This window comes from Heloderma suspectum, chromosome 3, assembly GCF_057233095.1.
Source record: "Heloderma suspectum isolate Gila_16-S chromosome 3, 16-S_ref, whole genome shotgun sequence".
NCBI classification, from domain to species: domain Eukaryota; kingdom Metazoa; phylum Chordata; class Lepidosauria; order Squamata; family Helodermatidae; genus Heloderma; species Heloderma suspectum.
In genome coordinates, this window is record NC_139460.1 from 173,621,580 (window position 1) to 173,642,519 (window position 20,940).

Here is a 20,940-nt window from a genome sequence, read left to right on the forward strand (position 1 = left end):
GAAATTTGTATAAATCATGCAAATTCAATAACTTTGAATATATTTCCTCATTTTGCATAATTCATAGTGCTATCCTGTACATGTTTATTTGGTAATAAGTCCCATGGAGTTGGGGCTTCCTCCCAACTCTGTGCTGCTTGTCATGGATCAAGGCAAAGAATTATGTAGGGCATTCAAGTTCTGCCCTTGACCACTGGAATTCTAAGTAATCCAAATAAATAAATGTCTTGTCCCACCCCACCCTTCTCAGTATTTACTTCCCATTTCCCACACAATTTCAATGTGGTGTTTTGTTTCTTACACTTGTAGGGAGCTAAAAACGGACTTTCTTTTTTTAAAAAGGAAGCTGAGATTCTCAGGATTTTTTTTTAAACAAAAAACAAATATATATTTGTCTGCAGCCTTTGCAAAAGTATAAATAATGCAAGAGATATAATCTAAAGAAAAACACTTGGTTTCAACTTTATAATTATACTTTATAATTATACTTTAACACATTTATCTTGCATCCAGTTTAAGTGATCAAACAACTTAACAATAAAAACACACACAAAACATCCAAACTAATAAATAATCTAAATAAAAAAGAACTAAAAAAAACCCCCTGAGTATTCATAAACGAAGGATCTCATATAATCAAAGGTATATATTAATTGAACTCACGTTGTTGCTTATGCAGTCAATATCAAATTCCACAGAACCATACTTAGGTTACCAAAATGATTAGCCTAAGTCTAGTATGGATATTGTGGTATATTAAACACCCGAGGTTAAAACACTTACACAGATGTAAAATGGGATGCCTGTGGCAACTCACATCTGTCATTCAATGTACAATTATCTTCTGCTCCTGAACTTTGTCCTGTATGTAATTCTAGGAAGGAGTGGTATAAGTTGTTTGTGGTGGGGTAAACCAAACTTCATGTCATATACAAGTGTCTGTAATTATTTTCTGGTCAGGTCTTTTCTATAAGAACTGAATACAGATAGAAACCAACTTGCTTTCACTTAAGCCAGGGGTGGGGAACCTCAGGCCCGGGGGCCAAATCCAGCCCTCCAGGGTTCCCCAGATTGTCATGCCCCCTTCCCCCAACCACCAATCATTTGGTGGCTTCCCGGCTTTTGTGCTGTTTTTATCCCATTCTAAATGGTTGAAATGCCACTCCTAAGGCTTAGTTACTGGTAGTAAGAGCTTACCACTAGCATTAGCTTACAATATGCTAGTATTATTTGAATTTTCATCCTCACCCTTTTTATCTTTGGCTCTACTCCCCTTGCCTTCAGTCCTGCCCACCATTGGAATCCAACCCTTGAGAACTTCCCCAAAATTGAATTTGGCCCTCAGATAAAAGAGATTCCCTTAAATTAAGCCACACTATACTGAAGAACTAAGAAATTTTGTCAGGTAGCACTTAAATGCCTTCAAAGAACCTATTTATAGTTCAGCCCAGGCTGTTGGGTAGCATTACCTAGCTTGCTGTCATATTATATTGTATTTGTTTGTATAATGTTGCATACACCACACTGGGATCTCTTGTGGGAAAGGGGTAGTTTATAAATTTTAAAAATAAATAAATAAAATAAATGTCAAATTTGTTAACCTTGGACCTCTGGAATAACATGAACCCAGGGCATGTTGCAGTTTCAGTGAGGGCTGCTCCTCTCAAAATATGTTATTCTTGGGTATGGATACCTGGGTACAAAATACAGTTTTCCCCTTTAGAATACATGGCGGCATGAGATGGTTTCTCATTCATTCATTCATTCATTCATTTATTTAATTTCTATAGCACCCAATAGCCAAAGTTCTCTTACTACTTCCATGTATTTAAAATAGGAAACTTTGAAACACATGTGCCATTGATACAGTGCACTCATATTTTGCATTCAGGACTTGGTACTAGAGTACAAAATGTCTCATAAGAAGCAGCCACAAATATCAGTAGTTGAGGGAAGGATCCAGGAAATCAACTTTTGCTCTGGCATTTTTCAGGGCAAGAACTCCATCAAATGACTGTTTATATCCAAGTACCTAATTCAAATATTGAGTGTCTCTTTTTTAACAAAAAGCTATTATTTTGTGAAGTTACTGTCTTTCTTCCCAGATTAAATGTTAACTATTCTTTGTTTTTTCCAGATTCCTCCTAATAAAATAGACTATGAGTATAGTGAATTAATATTGTACCAGAATCAAGTGATGAGAGAGGCAGATCTGTGTCAAGAATCTCTGGAACATGTAGAATCTTACGAGAGACAAATATGTGATAAGCTCATAATAGACGAAATCAAAGGCAAGTCATTTTTCTTTTCTCATGCTTAAATAAGTATTTTACATCTATGCTTCTCGATATGTAAGGTGAATCTGCCTAGGGAGCTGTTGACTATTGAACCTAGGGGAGGTTCACATTTGTCCCTTGCCCATCTGTCTTTTTTATAATGCAAGTTTTTATATGTTACAAAATATAAACACATGTCAAATCAGTTAACATTTATATGAAACAATCTGAAGGTTAAGGTTACTCCAGATAAAAAATGTATACAATTGTTATGTCCATCATAGTCATTTTCACAACTTGATAGGGTGGTATGTCATCCCATTGCTGCAGTGAGCTGTTAGTTTAGGCTATAGTGCCCAGAATGCGCTGCAGCTTAAAGAAGCCACTGTGGCTTGTTTCAGCTGCAGTGATCGTGCAAACCAGGTCTATGTGTTCAGTTTGCATTTTTATGTGAACTTATTAAGTTTACACTACCCGAACCCATAGACAAACCAGAAGGCAGTTTAAATATTGATATCTGCACTTTTGTGAGGTTTACAAAGTTCACATATAAAAAAGAATGCATACAAAAATGTGTATACTAGAAAAGTGTGTACAAAAATGCATATATTACAAAGAAGTGTGCACAAGAATGCTTTATATTAGGGGAAATTGTCTGCAAAAACACATTTAATTTGAAAATGTGTACAAAATGCATACATGTATATGCATGTATAAATTTTCTTGCAGAGTTTTTAAAAAATTGGCAAACTGATATGAAATAGGATGGAACAAAAAAATGAGGAATTGAGCAGAATTGAACTTGGCATTCATCTATCCCTATGTCATTGTGACCTTTTGATTACAATTAGGATAGTAGGTATTAAGTACTACTGAGGCCCTGTTCCATGTGCCTTATCAGAAATGCACTCTGTGAGTTCAAATTAGAGGGCTTTTCCAGTGGTGGTGTCTTGGCTTCCTAGGGAAGCGTGTCTGGCATCCCCTTTACAAGCTTTTTGGCACCAGATGAAGACAAGTGTCTTTACTCTGGCATTTTAATGTATATATCTGCCTCTGTGTTGCTTTTTGTGGTTTTGCTGCCTCTTATTATATGGAAGTTACTATTTTATTGTACACTGCTTTTGAGTCTGATTTTATTATAGGCAATATAAAAATATTTTAAATGGGTAAAATACATACTCTCATTTCTGCTACAATATATCCTAACTGCTGCTGCATCATAAAATTCTGAATGACCCACAAACCAGGTCAGGAATCAAACTAGAATAGGTCTACAGGGCGAATGTTGTTTAAGCTATACGGTGACCTCCCATCTAACAAAAAACTGTCCGGTTGAAGGCAAGGCTAACTTGTAGAACCAGTATCAAGAGTTGAAGTTAGGGCTGGAACAAGATCCAATTAAGGTAGGGTTGGCTACCTGTTGTTTGGAACAGACCCTTCCTCATACAGCAAAACTTTACAATCAGATTCAGACACATGCCCAAATGTCTCCAGATTCATTCTTCACATCAATATGTGATAGTGATTGACATTAATTATCTGTATAAACTGGAAAATGTTGAGTATTTTGTATTCTAACTGTCCATATGTAAGTAATTTTTCTGTGAAATAGGTAGCAGACACATCATAGTAGAGAGAATATTTACTCTGATCCATAGTGAAGAGAACCAGTTTTACCAGACCAGACCACATGGATCAGATTTTCCAGATAGAATTTTTTAGATATCGTAGAATAAAAAAAGCTTCCTTTGTGTTCACTGTCACATCAAAATGCTTGAAAAGTTTGAAAAGATAGTGCAGTTGCTCTCATGCATAGCATTGCAGCTTGGGTAAAATAAGAATACAGAGTCAGTTTAGTGTGGTGGTTAGACTTGGCTGGGGAGACGCAGGTTTAAATCTCCACTCAGCAATGAAATTCATTGGGTGACTTTGAATCAGTCACTATGCTCACAGCCTAACCTATCTCACACCATTGTTAAGAAGATAAATGGGTGGTAGAAGTATGAGAACCATGACGACGTAGATTACATGGATCATTCTGATGGCCTAAAAGTCTCCATAGCAGTACTGGTCGTGCCTGATGGAAGTTGATTCGAAAAGTATTATGGTTAGGGGCAGGTCACATGGGTAGTAATTCTTATACATTGTTGCTGCCACACAATATTGCCAGCAGCTTCTACATAATAGCCATACATAAAAACTGGCTCTTTTAGGCTTCCAAAAATCCAAGACTTTAGCTTCCAGCTATAGGCTCTTTTCCTTAACTAAAGTTGGTATGTGTTTTTATTATTGTTTTAGGAGAAGTGTTGTTGAAGTTGGGAAGACTAAAAGAAGCTTCTGAAGTATATAAAGAGCTAATTGATCGGAATGCAGAAAATTGGTATTACTATGAAGGCTTGGAAAAAGCTCTACAGCCATGTAAGTGGTGCAGTTTTAAACTTTGGTCTGCACCTTTTGTTTGTTAAACAATTGGTATCTTGATAAGTTTAGAAATTGGAAAGGTAGATCTTGGGAAGGAAAATGTGTATTTGAATGTCATTGTTCATAATGTATAGTATTTTTTCACTTGCAATCTATCTGTACTTAAAAACATAAATCTTTAAAATGAATTAGTTATTGGGAACTGCTTCATAGGAAAGATCCTAAAAATTGAGTTAAATGACTAGTGTCCTAATGGAAATAAAATGTTATGACTTTTGTACTTACACTTTTTTGTTCTTGAAAACAATATATTTAAATTCCCTGTCAGTATTAGTAGTTGTGAGTCTGTCTTTAGAAGGGAACATTATGCGCTGTATTCATTACTTTTAAAGTGCCCACAAATTAAAAAGAGAGTATAATGTTGTCAACACACGATCACTTCTTAAAAGCTTTTGCTAATAATTTTATTACTAATACAATCTCATTATTGTAAAGCGTGTTAATTCCAAGATTTCTCCCAGATTAATTCTAATGACATAAACACGCCTTTCAGTTTTATCTCCTGTCTACTTACTAGGGGGTGAGTAGCAACTGCCTCCAGATGACTATCCAAACAGCAAATTGTTCTTATCTGCCAAATAATTAAAACTGCCTCTTGTTTACCATGACACTTTATCCTCCTTCATGTTCAAAAGCCAGTAGCCCTCTAACATGGGAGGCAGGAGGCAGGAATGTGAATGTGCTGCTGAGATTTCCATTATTGCCTATAATTATCATATTGTGCAATTTAAAATAGATGTTTAGTCCATACAAAGACTTCAGTTTTACATTTATTATTCACCAATAGACTCTTTAGAAGAGAGACTAAAAGTATATGAAGAACTAAGCAAGCAACATCCAAGAGCAGTTTCACCTAGACGATTACCTTTAAACTTTGTCACAGGTAACATTGCATAGTACCTTTCTAAAGCGCTCCATTGTATAATATTTCCTATCTTTACCACCACTGGAAGATTGACTTTTGACAAAGTGAACTTTGAAGTGTTGAATTTTTATGTTGCAGGTTTGGCTAAACAAAGCTCAAAGGCTTCAGAGATATAATTTGGCTTAGATCAGAATCTCAACTGAAGACTATATAAATACTCCTGTTAAGTACTTTGTAAAATCCTACAGTTGCAAAACAAAATAGATGTGGGTCAACTAAGTTGCAGTATGTGCATTTCTTGGCTCTGGGCTACAGGGTTCCTTAGGGCACTATTTGATTCCCCCATGTTTTTTAACATTTACATGAAACCACTGGGAGACATTATCCAGGGATGTAGATTGAAGGGTCACCAGTATGCAGATGACACTCATCTCTACCTCACCTTTTCACGGAATAATAAGGCAGTTACCGTTGATGTTCTGAACCAGTGCTTGGGCAGGTTGATGGGCTGGATAAGCGCCAATAAACTGTGACTCAAACCAGATAAGATGGAAATATTGTTTGTCGGTGGTTCATCTATCCAGTTAAGTGATGTTCACCTTTTCTGAAGGGAGTTCTGCTCCCAAAGGATCAGGTTCATAGTTTGGGAGTGATGTTGAGATCCATCATTGTCACTGGCTGCAAAGCACCTTTTGGAGAACCTTTTGGAGCACCTTTAATCAGCTTAGGCCGATATACCATCTACAACCATATCTGGACAGAGATAGCCTTGCAACAGTTATTCACACTCTGGTAATCTTCCATGTGAATTATTGCAATGCATTATATTTAGGGCTACCTTTGAAAATGGCCTGTAAACTTCAGATAGTTCAAAACAGGACAGTAAGGCTGACAATACAATTGTATTATGTCAGTACTTTCCCATCTGCACTGGCTGCCAGTCCATTTCCAGGCCCAATTCAAAGTGCTGATTTTAGCCTTCAGTGCTTTAAAAACCTTGGGATCAGATTGCCTAAAGGACTGTTTCCTCTGTCCATCCATTGCCCTCTTGGAGGTGTCAATGTCTTATGAAGCAAGGCAGGTGCGTACAAGAGAGAGGGTGGCATCACATCTCTGGAAAGCCCTCCCCAGAGAGACTCACCTTGTGCCTACATTATGGTCTTTGGGGCACCTAGTGAAGACCTTTTTATTGTCCCAGACATTTTAAGAACTGTTTTAGCACTTTCAGAACTTTGTAATGTTCTATTTTGCTGGTGGTTTTACTTTTCGTGCTGCATTGTTTTTACTCCTTGCTGCTGGTTTTATCCTGCTTTTATTATGTGCTGTTTCATTTTCTATTTTATGTTTTTAATTTATCTGTACACTGCCCACAGAACTTCAGTTAGTGGGTGGTCTAAAGGTGTAAGAAATAAATAAGTATACAATTATTAAGCAGTTAAGGAGATTCAAACAGTATCTTTTCTTCAGACAAACATTTTGTTTTGTGTCTACTCAACATCATGGAACAAGCAGCTGAATCCATGCAGTACAGCCTGTCTTCATCCCAATATCACAGTTGAACTACTATTTTGTCTAAATATTTATTAGAGTAATATAGCTTTAATAATACTTGTAGAAATCTTTTTCACATTGTCAGAATCAAACTGTGAAGAAGGGCGCAATCCAAACTAGATAGGTGGCCGCCTCCAAACTCAGAGACGACCACGTATGCAAAGCAAGGCAGGAGAGGCACGGAGGGGATCATTTCCTCCACGCCTCTCCTGCCTTGCTGTTTTTCGCTAGACAGCCATTTTCGTCTGTGTAGTGGCAGGGGGCCCAACCAGGAGAGGAAGCTGCCATACAACACATTGGACGTGTCAAACACACAGCTCTGCTCTCCCCGCCCTGGACCGCCGCCCCCCAGACCGCCCCTTTTCAGTCGCTCCACGCTCCTCTTACAAGCACAGAGGATGGGGCTTCTCTGCACTGCCTCCGAGGCAGCATGGATGAGCGGGGAGGTCGGTTCCCAGAAAAGAGCATATCCTATGGTCCTCTAGACAGTGTCTAGTGGCCATAGGATTGATCCCGAAGTTAATTATTCCACACTTGGAATGATTTGTAATGGCAAAATGCCTTTTCCTCCACCTCATACAGTTTTGGACAGTTCAGAGGGAAAACATTTGTTCTACATGGCCAAAATGGAGACAAGAAATTTTGGCATGCATAGAAATATTATTAATGGCAGACTAAGTGTAATCATGTTAGCAAAAACACGTGTTCAATCAACCCTATTTTTATGTAGATTTCTTTATCATTTTCTATGTGATTTTAAGTGCAAACTTAAATCTTGCAAATAAATCTTGGAAACATTTTTCAAAGGTGCTATGACCTTTGCATTTGAATATTTTCAGATGCTCTGTTCCCACCCTTACTACAAGAAAGCATCTTATAAATGGGGAGGGCAAAGTATTTTGAAGCACATAATCCTTTTTTCTTTTGCTGTTCCCATTATCATGGCGAGTGGATTTACTGTGGAATGCTCATTTGATTCTATAACAATTAAATATTTCATTCAGGATGATTGAATCAACTGGCTTCTCTGTTCTTGGGCAGGATTAGAAGTAAAAGTGCGGTAATCCACATTTAATGGAAGCTTGTAAGTTAAATCTTTTGTCAGTCAAAAGATGATCAGTTTGCACATGCATCAATCACAAGACAGTTAAGTGACTTTTTCAGATAATTTCTATATAATCACAGTGGACTTGCCCTTTGCTGTTGTTACCGAAGTGATTATAGTCAGTATTCAGAATGCTTCAGTTATCAGTATCCTCATTAAGCTCTCTTTAATGATTGTCATTCTTGAATGTCATTCTGTCAACTCATTGGGGATGTCATTGATTCAGTCCACAAATATACTCTGTGTACTCTTTTTTTAAAAATAAATGAATTCTGTACCCTGGTGGTCTAAAGAGAACCTGAACTGCAACCTGTATAAACTATACAAATTGAGCAAATTTGCCTATCTTTTCTAGAGAAATAAAAGTTGCAAGTATTGCTCTCAAAGCATGAATACTTCATAATTTTAAAGAACAAATGTGTCATGGTTCTTGCCAGTGTCTTTCACATTTTTATAGTTACGTAAACAGGAGAATGAATCACTAGTGCAACACTAAATCATTAAGAGTATAACCAAATGCACTTTTGTTTCTAGGTGAAAAATTTAGAGAACTGATGGATAAGTTCCTGAGGGTTAACTTCAGTAAAGGCTGCCCACCCTTGTTTACCACTTTGAAATCTTTGTATTACAATACAGAAAAGGTAACACTGAGATTTCTTTAGTTTTCTTACATATGTATATGCTTATAGCGTTGTGTATCTTCCAGGTAATTTACCAGTCACTGTTACTTTCCTGTCTGTCTTGATTTCAGTTTGCTTCACACTTGTATGGAATATTTATCAAATTTAGAGAGAAGTTTGATTATGCTAAGTTCTAATTCTAAGAAAGGGAGAACAGGGCTATTTCAATTGAGTTTACTTGGCCCCTGTAAATTTGTGCTAAGTTTCATTCATGCGCCATAATCACCTGAAACTTTGCTTCAAAGTGAAACTTGTTGCAGGCTTGTTTTTACAAGCTCCTCCAACTTTACATTTTACATCACAATCCTATGCATGTTTACTTGGAAGTAGGATCAGTGGGGCTTACTTTTGAGTAACTGCGAATAGGATTGCAGCGTAAAGATCTGGATGCAGTTTCTATTACTCTTGAACTGTTAACATCTCACTTTCTGGTTAAAATGAGGTGATGTGTTTAGACATTTTCCAATAAACATCGCCATATTTTTTGGGTGGTGGAAAGGGAAGAGACATGTTGCATCTGTTCCTCATTCTAGTTTATCTTCCTGCTGACAGATTCCTGATTTTTCGGGTAGTAACCCATCAGATAAAAAATCCCTACTGTATGAGTAACTGGGAAGACCACCTTGATTCAGGACTTAATCCTGAGTGAGCGGGCTGATTTGGTATATGTGACCAAGACTTGGATCGGTGAGGATTGGGGGGGGGGGGTGTAATTTAACCCAGTTGTGCTTCCCTGGGTTTCAAGTACAGCAGCAGGTAAGATCCAAAGGAGGCAGAGTTGCAGTAATCTATCATGAGTCCATTTCCCAATTAAGGTTCCCCAGCCTAGCAATCTCTAAGGTTTTAGTTTGTTTTCCTAGTAGTGGGCCATCAAGACAGAGTTGGGATTCTGTTGGTATATTGCCCAACCGTCCCCTTGCTTCGGTTACCAGAGATGATCTTGGAGGTGGCGTTGATTTCTGCCAAATTGATTATGGTAGGGAATTTCATTATTCACACTGAGGCTCCTTCATCAGAACAAGCTCAGGGCTTCATGGCTTCTATGATGACCATAAGCCTGTCCCTCCTGATATCTGGCCCCACTCACATGGCAAGCAAGACACACTCTTGAATTGGTATTTGCTAGATCAAAAAGACTTAATTGTCATGAAGTCACATCACTGCTTGAGGTTTTAAACTTGCTGGGACTCATAACTTCTGCAGGAGTGGGGGTGCTATTAGGATGGTCCACCTGCATAGCCTAGAGGTTCCAGAATGATTCTTGAGTACTCTTGGGTGGGATTCCTGCCACCGGAGTTGGCGATCCTGTTGAAGGCCTTGTTGATATATGGAATGGGGAGATGACCCGGGCCGTGACACAGTTGCTCCCAGGTGCCCTCTCTCTTTCTGTCAAGCGAGGGCTCCTTGGTTTTTGAAGGAGCTGAGGGCAATGAAACGCCCAGGGAGACAATTTGAACAATGCTGGAGAAAGACCCAGGACAAATCCAATCAAACACAAGTTAAAGGTCATGTTAACGCTTATACCATGGCAATGGAGATAGTGAAGAGTTTATTCTTCTTTGCCTCCATTACATCAGGACATTGTCATCCAGCTGAGCTGTTTCAAATGGTGAAGGAGTTACTACATTGTGAACATCTGGAAGGTACCAGGTTGGCAAAGGCTGGTCTACATAAAGCTGCTGAGAGAGATCATTCAAGGGCTTGGAATTGGGCCTCATCATTGCACAGATGACACACAGCTGTATTTTTCATTTTCAAGAGATGCCAAGGAGGCTGTGGAAATCTTGAACCAGTATTTGGGTGCAGTTATGGATTGGATATGGGTTAACAAGCTGAGACTCAATCCAGAAAAAATAGAACTATTAGTCAGTAGACAATCTGATCTGGGAATGGGGATGTTACCTATGGATGTCTGGATGGTGGTTGTGGCCAGGAGAGCCTTTTGATACTGTCTAATGAGACTACTGAGGTGGAACTGGAGAAAGCAGTGTGAAACTGTTCTTATAGTCACTGTGGCTAGTATACCAGCAGTAAATTTTTTAGCAGTCACTTATGTGGGCGCAAATTTTATTTTCTGATACCCCAGAAAACCTGATTTCATGATAACTGAAATACGAAACTGTAATAAATTCAAATACTTCATCAGCAGGCTCCTAATTTCTGTCTTCCTTGTTTATACAACCCAAATATAAGCAGAAACAATTCAATTTAGGCTTACTCTACCATTGGGATCTCTAATGGGGGCTTAATATTAAACAGTGGATTCAAGGAAGAACTAAATGCTAATCAGTCGTATTAACAAAATTGGCTATATATATATATAAAATATCTGATATAAACTATCACTAGTAGCCTGAATCCATATCTAGGAGAGGAGCAATGTAATGTTTTAGATAATGGGGGTGATAGTAGATTTGCTATGCCGTGCTATGCAACAGGCTTCATAATTGCTCAGAACGATGCCACTGTCTGCAAATGTAAGATATATTCATAAGCTGCTCTGCAATTAAATTGCAACTAAAAACCACTGTCATCAGTCATCCTCCATGACAGCAAACAATGAAGATCCAGAAGCAGTGGAGTCCTACCCATTTTCTCTGTCGTTGACCTTTCAAAAGCATTTTTCAAGTTTCCAATAGTAGATCCTTCAGACAGAACTACAGATGGAGGAGTGTAATTAGTCAGCATCAAGGTTTACATCAAATGTCTTGCAGGTCCGTTGGTTCCATTGAAGCTTGACATCAGTGCACATGTGTCCTATTTGAGTAACTTAAAACATGGAGATTTTGTGAGGAAATAACTGTATGAAGGAATGTCAGGCTGGAAACAACATCAAAAGTCTCCAAAGTATATACAGGAAGTAGCCTGTCTCCCCGAAAACCTCCCTTTTCCCTTTATAGGAAGGATAACCTTGTGCTTGGTAGGAAATATTACGAGCATAAAGAAAGCAGAGACTAAACAGCTCAGTTCAGATATCATACCAAACCATGCTTTGCGGTAAACATGATCACCACCCAGCCAATGGGTTGATCTTCCAAATATACAGAAGGAATACCATGATTTCAAGCTGCTTGCCTGCTTTTGTTTTCCATCCTCTGAGCTTCATTTCATCATCTGGAGATGGAGCAATCACCATAACTTTGATTTGTAAATCAGACATCATGCTAGACTGTGGATAAACACCCTTAACCATGGTTACATGTGAAAAATGGAGCCAGTGTACGAGCAGGGTTTCTTTAACTCACTGGAAACAACATTTGTCACATGCTAAAATTAAATTGCCTGTGTCAGCATTTAATATTTGATATGACGCATATTGCAAGTCATGGCATATTGGTTGCTTGTTGTGAGGCAAACAGAGTGGAAGAACCACAAAGTTCAACTAACCTTTGTCCAAATCATCATTGGTATACACAGACAAGTCAAGCCTTGCCTACAGAAAGGCATACCATGCATGAGTATTACTCTGCTACAGCTCTTAATTTTTATTTATTTTATTTATTAATCCAGCCTTGTATTTAGCAACTCACCTGGCTGCAATAGGTGATCAAGAATTCCATGCAGGTGATTGAGCATGCATGGAGGGTCAGATCTCTCCATCCATTCTTCACCTGCCCTGGTTTCTGTGCTACCTGCAAAGGAAAGAACATATCTTGAGCAAGTATCAAAATGTGGTGGGTTGGCAGAACAGAGAGGGATCATTCCTACCACCCATCAGCTTGGTAGAAGGCATTTCGTTTTTTACTACCCCGCTAAGGGACTACAAGCCTGCATTTCCATGCTGACCGTGGAGGAAGGAGCTTCTCCATATGCATGGCTAGCATGAAATTGCAGACTACTAACCTCTTAGCAGGCTAGTTTTAAAAAACTGCCAACTAATAATAATAATACCTCGCTTTTCAGTAAAGATTGGTTTCTGACACAGCTTTTAAATCTACAAAATGTACAATATATTAGAGATGTCAATGTTTTTATGGCAGTTCTCTTTCTCTGTGCCAACTCTGTTTCTGGTTTTTAGCAGTTCTCTTTCTCTGTGCCAACTCCGTGACTTTCAGTGTGGGTGGGCGCACGCGCGCATGCCAACCCTATTCTTCTGTCTTTCTATATATGCCAACCCCACTTTTTCTCTGTTCCTTCCCACGTAGGATGCTGGGGGAGGGACAGATTGCTCTTGCAGAGGTCTGAACTGATCACTTGCAGAGTTTTTCCCTCCTTCCTTCCAGTCCTTTTTTCTTCCTCCTGCCCTCCCCTTCTGTCCCTCTGGGCTCTCTCCACCTGCATGAAATTAGGATGAGGGCCACATGTAGCCTGTGGACCGCAGGTCGTTCAGCCCTAATATGAAGGGAATTTAATTAAAATGAATATGAAGGTTTACAGAGTTATTTGTAATTAGAGACAAAACTGTTCAATAATTCTTATGACAGATCATTGTAATGCCATAGAGAGTTGTAGTGAAGCAGAATCCCGCCTGCCACCCTGAAAAATATTAATCGCTTAGATATGGCACAAAGAAGCTACAGAATTAACTTTATTTATTGAAGGACATTGCTATATATATGTCAAAGGCTTCTGAATACTATAACCCCAAATTGAATAGATGTGGCAAGATACTTCCACTTTTTATTATTAAATATTTATAACCTGCTCTTCTACCAGTAACTGTGCAGAATGGCTTGGAAAAAAGAATTGAAAGTATAGATAATATATAAATGTATGAAAATGGCCAAGAGCTACTATATTTTACCTAAGTGAACCAATAACCCATTATTATAATAAGGATATCATATCCAAATCCCAGTTTATCATCAGGTTTCCATATGGAGCTTGCGTGAACACTGTCAAAAATGCCTCCCTGCTTTCATGAGCCCTTAGCACAGCATTTTCGGCCACTTGATGGAGGCAATGAGTGGAAGAAAAACATTTCAGAGCTTCTGGGCTTATCAGGAGACCAGCAGTGGCGGCTGGGTTTTTTTCTTTTTTTAAACTGTAGGTTGACGTGTTTCCCCACAGTGCCTGTTGCAATGATGCTATGTCATGATGTAGCATTGTTCCAGAGCTATGGAGAAGGGAGAGAGAAGATGGCAGACGCCACTGAAAAGGGGGCAGGGTGAAAGTTTCAACTCAGCTCTAGTTTTCTCTGGGCCTATTACGTTATCCTGGTGGCAGAGGAAGGAGCAGCATTGCAGCAACTCCCAGGCCCTCAGCACAAAGGAGAAGGGGCCAAAAGCCTTTGCGGGTTGGAGGTATTGTGATGAGTCATGATAGCAAATCTGTTTTCATGCTTTCAAGTAGGTCATGTTTTACACTTTTCTTCTCAGTGCTTCCACCACATTTCAACTGTTCACCAAGTATCCCCTGTCACTAGGCAGAATTTTGAAGGAAACTTCACATTCTCTTCCCCCTACCTCCACTTTATGTATGTGTATTTCTAACATGTTCTTCTGATTGCACCATTTGCTCTCTGTTTTTTTTTTGCATACAAATAATATATTTTATTAATATATTAATATATTTTTCAAAATAATATATTTTTTGCATACAAATAATGGCAAGTTTTATATATATATCTGCATAATATTACAACTGAAATGGAGTTTGAGTTTCTAGAAATTAATTTGCAGCAGTTGAACTACTTAAACTGCTCCTGTGCTATTTGCTTTCTTTAAATTTCTCACCATGGCCATATTATTCAAAGGTGAGGGGTGGGTTAAGTTTTCCCCATGTTTGTAAACCAGTACTTTCTTTTTTAATGGAGCTGCGCTAGAACGCACTTTTGGCAATATATGTTTGGTGCCGGCTGCTTTGAAATTGAAGGAGAAAACTTCAGTTGTCAGGTTAAGTCAAAAGATAGGTAAGGTAAACTCTTAATCCTTAATTAGACTTGCAAAGTGTTCCAGTTTGTGACAAACCATTTATAATGTTACTACCTAATGGTAAAAATTCTACACTGAAGAAGTTGTACCTATTGACTTTTAGCATCAAAGCACAAGCGCTGTTTGGTTATAGTGTTGTTGATAACCCACTAAAACTGGTGGAAAGCTGCTGTTATTTTCATTAGGCTCTGGTCAGTTTCATATGGGTATACTTCAGGTGGGATATTTCTTCATGTAGGTGGGTGGTGGGCAAGTTTTGATTCTGGAAGTGTTTCCTTCTTTAGGCCAACAAAACTTTGTTTACATTTTGCAAGTCTGAAGAATACTTGGAGGCTTTATTTCATCAGGAAAGGCAAGACTTTGCAGAATGATTAGGGAGCAGTCGATCCTCATTTCATCAACTCATTGTAGTGAGCCAGGCATTGCTCTATAACTCTTCAAAAGCGTGGTCAGTTATTTTGCTTGTTTCTACCTCTTACTTCCTCTTCAGGCTAAAAGAAAAACCGGGTTGGGAATGCTGGGAGTTGTAGGATTTTTTTCTGTCTAAACATGCATAGGATTGCACTTTAAGCTAATTTTTAAAAAGTAAGAGCGAGCAGGCTTGAGACACAAAGCATTTCACTGCAATTGAAAGGAGATATGTATGCAAGTGCCACTTCCTGAAGATGCAAGCTACATTTTGCTGCAGCTTGCACCTTCTGCTGCAGCGAAAAAAAATCAGACAACTTGAGCTAAAGGAGTGGTGCTTGCCTATATAAAAATATATTATTGGAGGTTTAGCATGTTTTACTTGTTCTCAGATAGATTTACAAAATCCTAAATTCAGAGGGGGCTGTTATGGGAAAATTTCCATCTACTGAAACAAGAGATTTCAGAATGTTTCAGCTACAGTCATGTGAAAAAAAAAAGTACACCCTCTTTGAGTTCTATGGTTTTACATATCAGGACATAATAAAAATCATCTAGTCCTTAGCAGGTCTTAAAATTAGGTAAATACAACCTCAGATGAACAACAACACATGACATATAATAATGGCACAGTGTAATATGTCATGTGTTGTTGTTCATCTGAGGTTGTATTTACCTGATTTTAAGACCTGCTAAGGACCAGGTGATTTTTATTATGTCCTGATACGTAAAACCATAGAACTCAAAGAGGGTGTACTTTGTTTTTCACATGACTCTTGATCTTAAACCATTCACATATCATATTTCTCTGGGGACATGTCAGACCCATCAGAGATAATAGTGATCATACATCAAAGATGATATCTGATTTTGTTAACAATGACTGATTCTCTCAGTTGTCTCTATTTTATGCTTTGAGCACTTAATTAGATCAGAAGCTGGACTGAATCCAGGAGTGGTTATAGCAGAGTATATGATCATGGAAAGAAAGCAAGACCAACTCCTCAGTTATACTTTTTCAGTTTCAGTTAATTCAGTTACTTTCACTGAGGGCTTGTGCTAGAAAAGTTTTTAGTAGCTGTTAGGATGCTTAGTCCTACATAAAATGAGTCGGAGTACACACCTCTTTAAAGGCTGAAAAGCAGAGGTGGGCGATTGATGGTCCACAACACAGGTAACCTGGCAATTTTTTTCCCTGTAATTTGAGGTGCTTGAACCTGTGCAGGAAGGGTGTTCAGTTGCTAGAGACTTGCAGTTAAAGGGCTGGGCTACTTATTTCAGAAAAAAAAAATAGCCACATTCACCCCTTTTGCCTTTAGGTCCCTGTGACCTGCTCTTTTTCCTGCAAAGCCAACCTCTCTACTCCTGCAGAAACAACCCTTGATATTCAGAACTTAGTGGTATAGTCCTAAATGAGATTTCTTGCTTGAAAGCACACCCACACCAAACTCTGCTTGCATAATCAAAGCTGTAAAACCATACCAGAATCTTTCTCCCTGATGTGCTAAGCTTTGCAGTGGCAGGAAGAATTTAACTGGAGTACTTTCAGATGAGCAGACCTTCACCCTATCCTGTGACTTTCTGAGGTGGCATAATTTCTGAGGTGGCCTCCGTGTACACTTCTCTTTTCCCCACCCTTGCACCACAGCAGTTAGAATGCTTCTTAATATTCTCTGATACCAGTTTAAACACTGAAAGTTGAGGCTTATATTACCTTATATACTAATAACAAACATATTCTCAGAATGCCAATCCTTATGTAGCCAGAAGTACAAAGTATTTATTTTTTATTTATTGCATTTATATCCCGGCTTTTTTCCTCTTGCAAGGAACCCAAGGTGGCTTACATGATCCTCCTCCTCTCTGTTTTATCCTCACAACAACAACCCTGTGAGGTAGGTTGGGCTGAGAGTCTGTGACTGGCCCAAAGTCACCCAGTGGGCTTCCATGGCTGAGTGGGGACTAGAACCTGGATCTCCCAGTTCCCAGTCCAACACTCTTGCCACTACACCACACTGGCTCTCATAGTTCTTTGAAATAGTTTTTAAATAGTTTTAAAATAGTTCTTTTGTTTATAAAAAAATCCTATATGGGTTCTGAGGGGGAGAAGCAAAACATGAGGTTCTGAGCATGTTCAGTGACCACAGAATATTGTGGTGTGGGGGGCCAGTGGGTGGAATTGAGTATCCTCTCAATAAACTTTGCCAGGCCTTCATATGGGCTTCCCAGAGGCATCTTGTTGGCCACTGTGGTAAGCAGGATGCTGGACCAGATGGACTTTGGTCTGATCCAACAGGGTTGTCTGGTCTTTTAGAGTATATCCACTGTAACTGGATCCATTTCTATAGAAAAGCCATTTCTGAGATCTTGTCATATCACCACTGGGTGAAATTTGTAGGCAAATATGGCTACAATTAACATCACAAAACAAAAATTCAGCTACTTTGCCACTCCAAACTAAAACGCAAGAGAAAAAGTGAGCCTCACCTCTGCCCTTGCTGAAATATTCAAATTAAAATCTAGAAGATATGAGATCAATATCACTAGCCTTTTCTTATAATTAAGTGTGCACACATCCTAATTTGCCTGGGAATAAATCTGGTATGGATTATTTTTTCCCAAGAATGTAGTGATTATGAAAATTTTAATTTTCTTTTTAATGGATTAGAAATACTACCACTATTTATTTGATGAGTGCTGTTCTGTATCTTGATAATGTATGAACCTGAATGTAATGTGATAAAAACATTAGCATTTAAAAATGAACTTGTCAACTATCTTTTTAGGTTTCTACAATCCAAGAGCTTGTTACTGGTTATGAATCTTCTTTGAAAACATGCGACTTGTTTAGTCCATATGGTAAGTTTCGATGGTCATGAATTGCAACTGAAATATTGTAACTACACCTTCCAGAAGGTAATAATTTTCTACAAAGTAAGCATTTTAATAATGTCTTTCCAAATTAAACATTTCCCTATATTTTCTTAAATGTTGTGTGTGTTGTTACAGAAAATGGAGAGCGAGAGCCCCCAACTACACTGCTTTGGGTTCGTTATTTCCTTGCACAGCACTTTGACAAACTTGGTCAGTTTTCCTTGGCTTTGGATTACATTAATTCTGCAGTTGCAAGTACTCCAACACTAATAGAGTTGTTCTATTTGAAAGCAAAAATTTACAAGGTAATAGCACTGTCTTAAATACACCATATTCAGAATATGTAATCAATGTATATATCTTTCATAGGAATTGATAGACTGACTTTTTCTGTTGAGTTGTGCACCGAACCACTCTTACAAGATCAGAAGGTGAGATCTAGGCTTAGTCATGCTTAAAGTAGACAGTCACTTCTGTCATGGAAACCTGGCTGTATGAAGGGGAAGGTATTAACCTCTCCCAAGTGTGTCCCTTGGTGCAGCACCAAGTTTAACTATAGGAGATGGGGAGTATGTTGGGGTTGGGGATAGCCTTGATCTATGGGGACTCTTATCTACCCTGGAGGCTGAGGAATCCAGATGTATTTCTGCTGTCTCTTGGGAATTTTCCTGCTGAAGCCCTGGTCTCCTCTTGTAATGAGGGGATGACCAGAGCTATTATTACAATCACTCCCAAATATCCTCAACCCAGCCATAGAATTGTGTCACCTTCTTCATATTCCAAGCAGCTGGGAGCGATGACACAATAGTATTGACAATTACAGTGCAAATGCCAGAATACTTGTAATTAATACAATTGAATACAGGTAAGAATCCATTTGTTCTGTGGGTGATAGCAGCAAAGATATCTTATTTCTCTGTCATCATCTGCTCAGTGAGATCCAGCTGAGCTTTTTGGGGTGGTTAAAAACCTTTTGTGTTTGGCTGTGGAATACAACAGTGTGAACCCTCAAAGGCCTGTTGTGACCAATTTGCTGGACATTTTGCATATAAAGTCACTTGTATCCATGCCAACTTGGATGCCATTTTTTGACAGAGTCAGAGATGGATGGGGCTAGTGCACCATCTAGTCATGTTATTATGGATACCTTTCACCTTGCGCAACTTAAGGACATGGACAAACTGCTTGGAGGACTGAAGCCTACTACGTGCTCTTTAGATCCTTGCCCTCCCTGGCTTGTGAAATTGGCCAGAGCTAGGCCTGGGTATTTAGACCTCAGTGATGATCAAATCCTCTTTGAGGGTTAGTGAGGTCCCTGCAGCTTTGAAGGAAGCCATGGCGAGGCCCCTGTGGAAGAAACCAAATTTTGATCCTCTGGTTTTGGATAACTATTGCTTGTTAAATTTGCAATTCTTGGGCAAGGTGCTGGAGCACATGATGGCCTCCCCATTCCAGGTAGTGTTGGATGATACCGACTATTTAGATCTATTTCATTCGGGTTTTAGATATCATTATGGGACAAAAATAGCCTTGGTCACATGAGTTGATGACTTATACCAGGGAATTGACTGGGGGCAGGGGCAACCCTGTTGGTTCTTCTGGACCTCTCAGCAGTTTTTGATACCATCAACCATGGTATCCTTCTGGATTATTTATTTGGGTTAAGTGTAGGAAGTACAGTGTTAAGGTGTTTCTGGTCCTTACCGGAGAACCAGTCTTGGAAGGTGGTGCTGGGGTGGGTTTCTGTTCCACACCATGGCCATTAGTCTGTGGAGTGCCACAAGGTTCTGTCCCATCCCACATGCTTTTTAGCATCTACATGAAACCACTGGGGGAAGCTATCAGGAGGTTTGGGCTGAAGTGTCATCAGTATGCAGGTGATACTCAGCTCTATCTCTTGTTTCCATCTACACATCCCAGGGAGACTGTGGAACTGATGTCTGGAAGTAGTTTTGGGGTAGATGAAGCCAAACAAACTGAGATTTAATCCAGACAAGACTGAGGTACTGTGAGTAGTGGATGGAGGTTTACAACTGCTCTGGAATAAGTTACACTCCCCCTGAAAGACCAAGTAGTTTGGGAATCTTCCTTGCTTCTACAGTAATTGGGGAAGCTCAGGTGGCCGTAGTGTCCCATTTTACCAGCTTAGGCTGGTATGCCAGTTGCAGCCCTATCTGGAGAGGACTGACCTTGCTTCAGTTATCCATGTGCTAGTGATGTCTAGGCTGGAGTACTAGGAGTTAGGAGCAAAGTCAGGACTGTCAGTTGTAATTCAAGGGGGTTGACAAAAGTGGGGCACTAACCATTCAGGAAGGACAGCCAGTGGCATACATACACACACCCATCATTGGTGGCTCATAAGTAATGGAACAAACCAACATCATCTCAAACTTAAGGATCGCCTTTAATACCTGGATGAAAATCCCTTGCAGTCAATGACTGCCTGAAGTCTGGAACCCATGAGCATGACCAAATGCTGAGTTTCCTCCCTCGAGATGCTTTGCCAGGCCTTTACTGCAGCTGCCTTCAGCTGCTGCTTGTTTGTGGGTCTTTTTGCCTTCAGTCTTGTCTTCAGTAAGTGAAAAGCATGCTCTATTGGGTTGAGATCAGGTGACTGACTTGGCCATTGAGGAACATCCCACTTCTTTGCCTTGAGAAACTCTTGGGTAGCTTTTGCTGTATGTTTTGGGTCATTATCCATCTGCAATATGAAGCGGCGTCCTATCGGTTTGGCAGCATTCGGCTGAATCTGAGCAGGAGGTATTGCCCTATACACTTCAGAATTCATCCTGCTTCTTTTATCACCAGTCAGGTCATCAGTAAACAC

General features: G+C 39.3%; 1 protein-coding gene across 10 annotated transcripts in view; it reads left to right on the forward strand.

Annotated features, from left to right (window-relative positions):
* NAA16 (N-alpha-acetyltransferase 16, NatA auxiliary subunit) overlaps positions 1-20,940 on the forward strand; it is a 56,762-nt gene that overhangs the window by 19,678 nt on the left and 16,144 nt on the right. For 4 of the 10 annotated variants that reach the window (XM_084844878.1, XM_084844876.1, XM_084844883.1 and 1 more), the window contains exons 6-12: positions 2,138-2,291; positions 4,575-4,694; positions 5,545-5,640; positions 8,813-8,919; positions 17,069-17,134; positions 18,026-18,098; positions 18,249-18,418. In XM_084844878.1, coding sequence (XP_084701004.1) covers positions 2,138-2,291; positions 4,575-4,694; positions 5,545-5,640; positions 8,813-8,919; positions 17,069-17,134; positions 18,026-18,098; positions 18,249-18,418 — 786 coding nt within the window. Of the gene's footprint in view, positions 1-2,137; positions 2,292-4,574; positions 4,695-5,544; positions 5,641-8,812; positions 8,920-17,068; positions 17,135-18,025; positions 18,099-18,248; positions 18,419-18,482; positions 18,545-20,940 lie in introns of all 10 variants that reach the window. The other 6 variants (XM_084844884.1, XM_084844881.1, XM_084844880.1 and 3 more) reach the window with 3 other exon arrangements.